The sequence below is a fragment of the Barbus barbus genome (genome assembly GCF_936440315.1).
Source record: "Barbus barbus genome assembly, chromosome: 26".
NCBI lineage: Eukaryota > Metazoa > Chordata > Actinopteri > Cypriniformes > Cyprinidae > Barbus > Barbus barbus.
In genome coordinates this window covers 6,970,516-6,982,613 of record NC_136754.1, presented here as the reverse complement: position 1 = coordinate 6,982,613, position 12,098 = coordinate 6,970,516, and the positions used below count along the sequence as shown (strand labels likewise).

General features: G+C 36.1%; 1 protein-coding gene across 1 annotated transcript in view; it reads right to left on the bottom strand.

Moving 5' to 3' along the window:
• The window catches only part of LOC306845876 (unconventional myosin-X-like), a gene marked incomplete at its 5' end in the record, with an annotated part of 38,992 nt that overhangs the window by 14,493 nt on the left and 12,401 nt on the right, over positions 1-12,098 (bottom strand). The window contains 16 exons of the mRNA XM_079378868.1: positions 2,336-2,416; positions 2,952-3,060; positions 3,126-3,208; positions 3,833-3,901; positions 4,102-4,194; positions 4,280-4,346; positions 4,482-4,582; positions 4,681-4,827; positions 5,862-5,980; positions 6,113-6,242; positions 6,534-6,637; positions 7,406-7,490; positions 7,629-7,642; positions 7,775-7,899; positions 7,991-8,128; positions 10,197-10,384. Coding sequence (XP_079234994.1) covers positions 2,336-2,416; positions 2,952-3,060; positions 3,126-3,208; positions 3,833-3,901; positions 4,102-4,194; positions 4,280-4,346; positions 4,482-4,582; positions 4,681-4,827; positions 5,862-5,980; positions 6,113-6,242; positions 6,534-6,637; positions 7,406-7,490; positions 7,629-7,642; positions 7,775-7,899; positions 7,991-8,128; positions 10,197-10,384 — 1,653 coding nt within the window. The remainder of the gene's footprint in view (positions 1-2,335; positions 2,417-2,951; positions 3,061-3,125; positions 3,209-3,832; positions 3,902-4,101; positions 4,195-4,279; positions 4,347-4,481; positions 4,583-4,680; positions 4,828-5,861; positions 5,981-6,112; positions 6,243-6,533; positions 6,638-7,405; positions 7,491-7,628; positions 7,643-7,774; positions 7,900-7,990; positions 8,129-10,196; positions 10,385-12,098) is intronic.

Below are 12,098 nucleotides of genomic sequence, written 5' to 3'. Positions count from 1 at the left end.
TTAGCTGGATTAATTCTGCTTTCAAATATAGATCGGTTGAGCTTTGAGTGGTTTCATTCTTCAAACACACTAAGTGGGCCATCATCACCCCCACTCCCCCTGACCTGTGACTCTGTGTGGGGGTGAGGTCGGAAACGGGGCGCTGTGATCGCCGCTTCTAAATGTCATCTCTGTGGAAGGAGGAATGAACCAGAATGAAAGTAAGATGAGGAGATGAGTGGTGAATGAGCTTTGTGAGAGCAAGGTCAATACCAGCACACACACACACACACACTCACACAATCATTCATTATAGTCAAAGGCACATTAACATACTGATACATGCAGCACAAGTCACAGAACGCAGACAGGATCAATGTCAGAGCGCTTCATGGGGGAGGGACAACATCTCTCTTTAATTGGCTCTCAGAAAAACAAATACTACCAATATATTAACATATTAAAGGGATATTTCACCCCCAAAATTACAATTCTGTTATCATTTAGTCACCCATATGTTGTTCCAAACTTGACGAATGTGTGTTTTGCAAAGAGTGAAAGTCACAGGGGTCCAATGTTGTTTTAGACCCCACTGGCTTTCACTGTATGGGTAAAAACAGTTCTTCAGAATGTCTTCTTTTATGTTCCACAGAAGAAAGTAAGTCATACAGGTTTGGAAAGACAAGAGGATGAACAAATTAGAACAGAATTGTCATTTTTGGGCGAACTACCCCTTTAAGAAACAAAACATCAGAATAGTGCAAAGAGTTTTCATAAATCTGCTGTTTAATAAGCAAAACTTTGAGAAGCATCTTCATTATCCAACAGGTAAACAGATATCTGACAACTCATATCATTGAAGACTATGTCAAATCAGTCAAATAGATATTCAAACATCTGGAAAAACTCTCAGCATCTGTCTAAACATCACTATATCAGTTCTGTTCTTCAACAGCAACAATGTAAGCATCTGAAAGTTTACTTTTTATAATATATGAACTCTTACGGTATAGTAAAGTGTCCTTTCTCATCCTGTGACCGACAGCAGCTCTGAGCGAGTGTATGTCCACAACGAGCCAGCGATCGACTGGTCAGCTCACACACATAAACACCCCCAACCTCTCGCTCTCATTCACACACTGCTGGTTGCCATGGGGATCGGACCCATGCTGGGCTAATTTGTGTTTAAAGGGGGAGGGGGGGGTGTTGGACCGAAATGCATTGTGGGTAGAAAAGGGGCAGAAGTCACCCCAGCTGTTTACATTCAAATAAAGTGGGGGAACAGCAGAACAAGAGACATTCAACTAATATAATATACAGAAAGAGACATAGAGAGGCAGACACTGTATGAAGATGTCATAACTGTAAATGAGTTTATTAAATTAACAAAATATTGTATATTTATATTATATTATTCTTTTAGTTATTATTTGAAAGAGTAATTATGATAATCTACTTTTTACTGAAGAATGATTTTAAATAGAACTTAATATTACATATAGAGATAAAAAATAGAAAACAGATAATTTGATAGATGTTATAAATGACAAATTTTTATTTTATTTTATTATTTATCTTAATTAATCAATAATTTATTATTTATCTTAATTAAAATCTTAAGTTTATTAATTTAGTTTTTAACAATTGTAATGTTATTTAATATTCTACATGATTAATTTGCTTGCTTTCTCTTTTGCTGTTTTTAAATATCACTATATACTATTTACTCATGACTTCTGCATCAAGAGCTGATAAAATGTAAAAACTGTAACTTGAATGCAATGTAAGTCGCTTTTGATAACAGCGTCTGCTAAATGCATAAATGTAAATGCACGTGGCTAAATTTGCATATTGATTTACTTCAGCATTGATGAGTTTAAAGCACGATCTGAAAGCATAAGTAGAATGGAACAGAATTGATGTGTCCCATTAACACCTCAGCACTGACCTTCAGCAACTGAACAAAGAGGAACTAACATACACAAAACACACATACAGACTGACATCTGCTGTAGAGTTAATGCAATCTGAATAGAAAAGTGTTCAGAGCGTGTGTGTGTCTTATATCTTCACACAGAGTTTATAATGTGTAATCTCCTTCTGTCACTACTGAATGAAAACATGGAGAGATAAACAACCATACAGAGAATCGCCATCTGATAGTGTGCGTGTCTAATCGGTGTGTGTTTTAGATGTCCGCACTTGAACTCGGCCTATAAATGTAACCAGACCCGACTGGCATTCTCAAAATAAACAAAATCGTTAATTCCAAACCTAAATACAACACAAAGTGACTCCAACTCAGCTCAATTAGTTCATATGTTTGTGTATGTGTGTGTGTGTGTGAGACACATACCTTGTTATTGTTGGGTTTAATGCAGCGTACAAAGAATGGATTGGAGGCACTAAGGTTGGACATCAGAGAGTGCAATGAATTCTTGGTAGACAGAAATAAATAATCTGTTACAAAATGTTGAAATGTTTTATACCTAATACACTTAATCTACTAACTAATACTTTTACCCCTGGTTTCACAGACAAGGCTTAAGACTAGTCCCAGACTAAAATGTAATTCTGAGCTGTTTCAGCTGAAATAAACTTGCACTGACTGATCTTAAAACATGTCAGTGCCCCTCAAGATGCACACCAGTAATGTTTTTTTATAAGGCACGTTAATAAAAATTACTTAAATGTCCTAATTGAACTATGGTCTAATCCTGGCTTAGTCTGTGAAACCGGGCCTTAGTTAGTTTATTATGACTGAAAGTTGAACAGACAATCGTTTGATAGTTTTGGATTGTTTTATAGTGAAACTAACAGAGAGTACACTTCAAATCAAATTTTAGAAACGTCTGTAGAAATAAGAGTGTAACAGTAAAAAAATCCATCTAATATCTTGTTACCTTCACTTTCATTCAAATTTTGCTTTTGTTTACCTGCTCTAAAGCATTATGGGAGTTGTAGTTTCTTACCTTGAATTGGGAGCTAACAGTAGGTCTCCTATACTTTGAGCCGCACTTGACAGTGTCTTGTCCAGTCCAGGTGTTCACTCGTTCAAAAAGATCATACACAAAATCCAACCTGAGAGAACAGGAGCGTGTGAACAAATGACCTCACAGAGAACAGTTACACAACTACACACACACCTGCTCTCCCTGAGTAAGTTGAGAATATCATCTCTGAAAGTGTCTCTGTTCTTCTCCAGGATTCCTCTGACATCATACACAACCTGGAGACAAAAAGCAGGATGTTAATCTGAGACATGACACCCGTACTGCTGATGTTGAACACATTTTTGTCTCATTCTCCATTATATACCATAACACATGATATATGCAATGCATGGACAACACTTTTTCTTAAATTTTTTCTAATGAAACTTTACCATACAAAGGTACTAAAAACTAAAAAAGGTTTTTATTCAGATGCAACATATATCTAAATAAAAATGCAAAAATGTTTATCTCATAACAAAATTGTTACTAACAAAAATACTGACTTAGTGGCTGGTAATTGACATTGATACAACTGACACTGAATTAATCTGTTTAATCATATTTAATAGAACACCACTTATGTTAATAATAAATAATAATTCTTCTTGACCCTTTTATAAGCAACATCTGTACCTGTACCTATAATATGACCTATTACTAAATATATACACTGTCCCTATTTTGAAATACAAGATTGCATTTGATATATGAGCAAAATGTCCCAGGTTTTGAAAGATGATTACAACTGCTAATTTACTTACATATACTGTAAATCATAAAAAGTATATTTAAGTAATCAAATCCAACTCAAATAAATAAATAATAATAATAAAAACACAGTAGACAGGGTGCTGTACCTCTCCTGCATAGTGCTTGATTCCAAACTGATGAACTGCAACACGAGGCTTAACATAGAACTGATTCCTCTAATGAGATGGAGAGAGATATAGATTAGTGATTATACAGCAGTTCCCATATTCAGGGTGATTTTGTGCCCAATATTCAAATCTGTGCTGGATCAAAAGTTTGTTCGGGCTCTTCCATTTGGTTGCATTCCTGCTAACAGCTCTTGCTCATGCAAACCTGATGCCCTTCAGAAAAATGATGATATCTGTGTGTGACGTACAGAATGCTGGCTATGGAGTTTCTCCAGCAATGTGTCATCAGTGCCTTTAGGAAAATGACTCTCCTCATTCACGAGAGCAAGCAAACCCAACTTCTGCAGAGAAAACACACGTGCAGACAGACTCAGATCTAGAACGTCAGAATGTATACTGTGTTTTTAAGTGGGACTGTGTTTGTACCTTTTCTATGAGATCAAGGCACTCTCCATTGTCCATCCAGTTGACATCATCCCAGACCAGCCCTTCTCTATGAACACAAACACACAGAAAGAAATAAAATGGCAGAGAATTAGATGTTTGCCATGTGCGTTAGTTGCATTTGAAGTGCGTTTTGGTTGGTGATGTGTTGAGTGTGTATGTTTGTATATTCGTAATGACATACTTGTTGTACTCAAGTTGCTCTAGAGAGAAAATGTGCTTGTTGAAATACTCCTGTAGCTTCTCATTTGCATAGTTAATGTTAAACTGCTCAAACCGGTTCACCTGAGAGGAGGAAAGAAAATCAAGCAGAAAGAATAAAACAACACTAGTCATGACCAGAGGGTTAAAACCTGTCAGAAACTCATCATAATAGCTCTCACCTCAAAGTTCTCAAACCCGAAGATGTCCAGGATGCCGATGGATCGGAAGTCTTCATTGGCATTGATACGGCTGTTCAATTTACGAATGATCCAAGTGAAGCACTGAGAGTAGAGAGCCATCGCCATAGAGTCCCGCGAGTCCACCGCCTGATGCACACACAGACATATTTGAGTTTTTATTCTGACTACAAAGGATATAGCTATTTATTATTTACAAAAAAAAAATACAAATAAAAAAAAAAAGTGAAAAAAGTGTTACAGTCCATCCTGTTAACATTACTCATATGTTGATTTTCTGCCTTTTTGATTTTAATTCTTTTGTAGTAAAATCCAGGAAAAAGTGCATTCAATTTCAATCTTCCAGTAACCCGTTTTTTTGTGTGCCAAGATTATTTATGTTTATTTATAGATTTTATATATTTATTCATATTAAATACAGTAAACGTTTTTGTGATGTGATGTTGATGAGTCTTCACCCTGAAGTTGTGCTATATCCACACAGTGATAAAAAGGTGAAATGTTTATTAATAGAATGCAGTTACATGTGAAGTCCTCTAGAGGGAGGGAGAGTTTCGAGACATATTTTTGATGAGTTCAGAAGTATTCTGATCAAATCTATGTTGTTTTTTTTACCAGGGTTGCAAAGCGGCAGAAAATTTCAGGTAAATTTCTAAAAAATTCTGGAAAGTTGCCAAAAATTCTGGAATGTTTCCAGAAATTTTCCACCTCTTAGCAACCCTGATTTTCAGGTGTGACTTAATTGTTCATACATTTACCCCCGGTTTCAAAGACAAGGCTTAAGCCTAGTCCTAGACTAAAATACAAGTCTGAGCTGTTTCAACTGAAAGAAACTTGCTCTGACTGATCTTAAAATATATCAGTGCCTTTGTTTTGTCTCAAGATGCACCCCAGTAATGTTTTTTCTAAGCACGTTTATAAAAATTACTTAAATGTCTTAATTGAACTATGGCCTAATCCTGGTTTAGGCTAAGCCCTGTCTATGAAACCAGGCCGTTGAGTATTATCTCACTGTTTCACTCTGTGAGCTCCTTTGAATATCTCTCAATATTTCTCTTGCACTTAACAGTAATACAGTGGCACTGAATTGAACATTTTTGTAAATATTGTGAAGTTAAGTTGTGATGTTTGATGGGAAACTTTGTTTTTAACACCCCTGTTACCTGCTCTACAGTGAGAGGGGTGCTGATTTCTTCTCCTCTGAGGATCATGGATCTGTGGGTCAAAACTTCAGCCAGCTGGGCACAATCCAATCCCAGAAGATCTGCAGCTTTACTGAGAGCTGAACAAACACATATTTTACTTTTATACATTAATATAAATGTAATGCAATTAACATCAGCAGATTACAGTGAACAACTCAAAAATGTAACAATCAAGAGAAAAACAGAGCGGAGAGTAGAGGAGTGCTTACCTGATTTAGAGCAGACCTGTGCTCCACCTGCCGTTAAAAACTCAATGTTTCCCAAATGCAAGATTCCTGAAAGGAGCCTCAACACCTCCTTGATGTTCTCTTCTCCAAACTGCATTGTCCTCAGAGCATTCTAACACACAAAACACAGTCAATCAGCGTTAAAACCTAAGAGATCAATTTATTTACATGTAATACTGGAGTATTAATATACTTAATACTGCAGTAATGGCTGCTGAATAAATAATAAATGCAAAAATAAATGCAGCATTAGAGACTTTCTCCCATAGCATTAAAATTAGTACTGACCAAAAACATTATATGTGAGCTAACAGAGTAGTGCAGTAGTTTGTTGCTGTACAGCAGTGGAGTGTCTGTTAATGCACTTTAGAGTAATCATACAGTGATGTTGTGACTGGCTTACCAGCACTTCCTGAAAAGTCTCTGTGTCATTAATGGCGTTGTCCTTCATACATCCTGACTGACCCAGATAATGAAAGCCCTCCGGAGGGGAAAGGGAGAACGACTCTGTGAGAAAAAGAGTGAGAGCGATAAACACAGATCTTAAACAAACTGATACTGTGTCACAAACAGCACTGATTCACTGTGATACTATGACTTTCTGACCTCTCTGTCTCATTTGACAGTGACATCAGCAGAAGCTGAACTCTGGCTTAGGTGGCTAAACTGAGAAAGCCATGAATAACACACAGTGTTGCACATTCTGTGGCTCATCATGAAACCTATAATCTCTCCTTTGTCACCTCTGTCATATTTCAGGCTGAAATGGATTTAAAATGAAATACATTCTTGACTTACTATGATTATTGATAGGTCGCACACTGGAAGTTGAATATAAAAACAGAATCCCACATGGCAAAAAAAATAATAAACATTAATTGAAATGAAATAATAGCTCAAACTTATTTTATTTCAGCTAGCTGCCAATGCCACTTTTCTCGTTTTGATTTTGATTAACTTGATGGATTAAAATATTTAAAACTGAAATAGAATGAAAAATTAAAACTAACAATATAAAATAAAATAAAAATGCAAAATATGAATAAAAACTATAATAGTGTCTCAGTGACACAAAAACACCACTGGTGTTAACAAAGCCTACATTCATTTGTATCATCTGTTTTTGCAGATTATAGATCATCCATAGTGCCCTCTTAAGGATGTAATACTTATATAAGGCACTTTTGAAGGACAACAAGACTTCAGTCTAAATACAAGGGCTAAAAAGAGGCTTCAGACAGAAATCTGTGGACAATATAGACTGCCCAGACTCACCCCTCTGTTCTGCGCTGATTCCAGCCAGCAGAGCGTAGAATATGTGATAATTTTGTTCCCCGGGATTTTGACGCACAACACGATTCTGAGGGAAACACAAACAATAGGAGTCCAACAATGACATGATCAGTGACCCACATAAATCTCTCTCTCACACACACACACACACACACACACACACAGAATCATACATGCAATATTTTCATGAATATAAGAAACTCACCTTTTCTAAAAGGTCTGTGTGTTGGAAATATAAAGTCAAGGCAAATGCAGATAGAGGCACTATCACAGTACAGGTAATGAAATAAAGCTACAGAAAAGAACTAACAGTTGACACATCCAAATAATGCACAAACAGAGCGAGGATACAGTCTGTGATTCTTCCTCCCTGGATGTTTCCATGCTGACTGAAATGAAGCTGGACGAATTTCCCAAAGCGACTAGAGTTGTTATTATGAACTGTTTTAGCATTTCCAAATGCCTCCATTATTGGACTACAGAGACAGAGAGACAGGTAAATTCATGCATATGAGTGAGCACACTGTGCATATAGAGTGTTTTGTGTTACTTAATATATGTGCAAACCTGCTCTCCAGAATTGCCTCCTCTACATGAGATGATGCTCTCTTTGCAGTTGAGAGCGCCACACTTTGCTGACTCATTGCAGACAGAAAGCGCAGAATCATCTTCGTGCTCTCAGTTTTACCTGCTCCACTCTCCCCACTGATGAACACACACACACACACACACAAACATGTTGGTTTTTGTGGTTTATGGGGACTCTCCATAGGCGTAATGGTTTTTATACTGAACAAACTGTGTGTGCTATTGTCCTACACCAACCCTACACCTAAACTTAGCCCTCACAGGAGACTTTGTGCATTTTGATATTTTCAAAAAAAACACCATTTAGTATGTTTTTTAAGCCTTTTGAATTACGGGGATATAGGCAGTGTCCTCATAAACCACCTTCATATTGTAATACCTCTGTCATACCCATGTCATTATACAAATTTGTGTTCTCATAAACCACATAAACATGCACACATACACACACACACACACACACACACACACACACACACGCACACACACACAGATGAATATTAGCTGAAAGGGTTGTAATTAGATGATGTTTCCAGCAGAGGGCAGTTACATTCTGGCTCTTATTCAAGTAGACTCTCAAGACACAAGAAGCTTTACTGGCACAATACATGCACACTACCATTCAAAAATTTGGGGTCAGTAAAATTACTTTTATTCAACAAGGACACATTCAATTGATAAAAATTGACATTAAAACGTTTTTTTTTCTATTCACTGGAGAATCATGAAAAATATATCATCATTTCCACAAAAATATTAAGCACACCACCTCCTAACACTGATAATAATAAGGACTGTTTCTTGAGCACTAAATGAGCACATCAGAACAATTTATGAAGGATCATATAGCACTAAAGACTGGAGTAATGACGCTGAAAATTCAGCTTTGCATCACAGCAATAAATAAATTACATTTTAAAATATATTAGAAAACAGTTCTTTTAAGTGTATTAATAATTCACATTATTACAATTTTAATTGTATTTTGATCAAATAAATGCAGCCATGCTGAGCATAAGAGACTTTTTAAAATATATATATTAAAAAGTTTACTAATCCAAAGCTTTTGAACAGTAGTGCATTTAAGACACTTTCAGTTTTGGTCAAACTACTGTCAATTATTAGCAGTTTAATTTCTATGCATTTTATGAGGATTGCCAAAAATTGAGACATGTTTAAATACAGTTTAAAACTGTGAGCTTTGTGATTTAATTTGCAATAAAGGCATTAAACAAATAGTAAATTTAATTCATAAAATCATTATACAAGGGCAAAAACTATGCAGTTGGACTGGCCAAAATAAACATTTTAAGGCCAATATAGACATTTAAAGTACTTAAAACGAGATACATTTTAATGCTAGAATAATTTTATATTTATATTATTTTATGTAATATCTAATAGTTTTAACAACGGAAAAAGTGAGTTTTGTGCCTTTGAGAAATGCCATAGTTCACATACCATATTATTAAAAAGTAAATGTAACATTTTAAAAAATTATGCTATTAAGTATTTCATCCATGTGCAAAGTTAATTTCAGCACCGTGTTTGTGTCCTACCACTTGCCCTTTTCATAGGCAAGGCTTGTTTGTGCTTGCTGTGGTTTCATCCTGCAGGTCTGGGAGTTTGTAGGTATTAGATTTCCATTGAAATTCTCTGTTGTGGTTTGCAAAAATGGCAGAAGAAAGCGTTCCTGTATTGTGTGTAGTTACAGCACGAGTTTAAGAAGTACACTTCAGTTTCTACCTCGATTTCTGCACAGTAAGAGAAAAGCCTGTCTTCTTTTGGTAGCCCTATCAATGTCCACATGTTTGCGGAGTCTGTACATGCTTAGAGCTTTTCTTAGTCTAGGCTTGGCCACGGCGATTGCCATTCTGCCAATTTGTATTTTCTATATCGGCTCTCACTAAATCCGATGAGAGAGCTGCAGTGCAGAGAACAAACACAGTAGTCTGACACCTTTAACCTCTGCGTGCTTGTGAGTGCCCCCAGGCAGCCATGAGTTTGACCTCACACCTTAGCGAGAGGTCAGAGGTGAGGGTTAATGTCAAGGCAGAAGACTTTTAAAAGTCTTAAAAGAATTAAAAGAAAATGAGGCCTGCAGAAACCACTTTCAAAATGAGCCCTGAAGAAACCACTGGCTAGTTAAATGCACAAGTACGTGCAACGCAATACAGAAACGTACCTGATGAGCACACACTGGTTGCTGGAGCGCTTCCACAGCGATCTGTAGCACTCATTAGCAATGGCGTAGATGTGAGGAGGAATTTCGCCCAGGTGATGTCGACTGTATCGTTCTATGGCTGTGGCATCATACAGATCTGACAGACTCTGATAAGGGTTTACTGCTGCTAAAATAGAGCCGATGTATGTCTGCAAACAGATAGAGGAATCGAGAGAGAAACAGAAGAGGGAAATAGAAACTCATTAAGTGAATAACCACATTTTATAAACATGTCTGAGCATGTGCACACGTGTGTGTTCTGGCATCTACTGACCAACTTTTTTTAAACCACTGATGCAAATAGATTGGATTGGTTGTTGAGATGTTTTGATTTGAATGCCAAATAAGTGCAAACTGGCATCTAAAGAGTCAAATGTTCAGGTGAGTTTAGGACTTGTGACACACTTCTGCATCTCTCTTACTATATTGTATGCATGCTCATAAATGTATAACTGAAGATGAAATTTGAATTTATGACATAAAAACCAGATGTAAACTACATTCTGCATGCATGTATTGGTAAATGTGCATACAAAATATTTTTTGCCAATTCTAAAGGTGCTTAAAATAATTAATTACCAAAAAAATTAATTCTGTCATTATTTGCTCACCTTCATTTCGTTTCAAAATTTTCTTCTCTAGAATACAAAAGGTAGGCCTATTTTTTAAAAAAAATGTCTTCTTTTTTTTGTCCATATAAAAATCAATAGAATCCAGTGTCGTTTTGGACCCTATATTGACTACTGTTCATTATATGGACACAAACAGTGGAGACATTCAAATAATCTTCTTTTGTGTTTTGCAGAAGAAAGAAACATTAAAGATTGATTAATCAACATTAAAGATGTTTTGTGCTAATGACTCTTGAATGCAATGTCTGTCAAAATCTAATTTTTCCCACAGAATCCATAAAGGATGATAGTTTAAATGAACTTTGCATGTCTCGTTTATAAGGTTTGTTCAGTCAAATCATCAAGATGAATTTATAAAGTAGGTTTTATAGTTATATTAATGTCGGAATGTAATTCAGCGAGAGACAGATGGAAACAGAGGTACAGTACAGTAAGAAGTTTTAAAGCAGACATTAAGCTGTCAGTATGTGGTCCTCAGAAGGGGAAAGCCTTCTTATTGAGTCACAGGTGTTATCAGTTTGCTCTGAATGGGTTGGCGGGATTCCCTTCTCTATTCTAGTACAGGAAAAATGAAGTCATTCTTGTAAAAAAAACAAAAAACAAACCTTCCCAAATTCCCAAGTAGTTGATTTCAGAAAGTGCAATACTTTTAAAGTCACCATTAAATCTGAATTTATATTGCAGTGATTATTATAAATGATTTATCTGTTCAAATTATGGTTTTTAAAACTTTTTATAACTTGCCCTTCGCAAAACCCACCCTCCTTAGTTACTGTTGCTATGTCCGACAAGCCATGCCACTCTCACACTATACATCATGTTCTCACGCAGTGAAAAATACATCGCGGAGCAAAGAGGAAACTGACTACACAATAACAGAAAAGACAGAGCAGGTTACTTCTGCTAAGAAACAAGGTCTCAGCTTTCAATTTTGTCATTTTTTTATTCAAACAATAAATACCATTTTAAAATTCAATGACAGATCACTGTATTGCCTCAGTTCAAGCGGCACGGATATTCCACAATATTCCATGAAAAATCATGATTGCGCCATGATTTGGGGATTTGGTGTTCGGGTGACTGTGAGTTTTTAAACTTTTAGCTTAAATTTGTGCTATCAATAAATAGTGGCTATGAGCCACTGTGACTATAAAGATATTATTCTTATATATAACAGAGTAGAGACTTTGGACCCGGAAACAGTATTCGTTATGGTGCGCCTTATCAAACA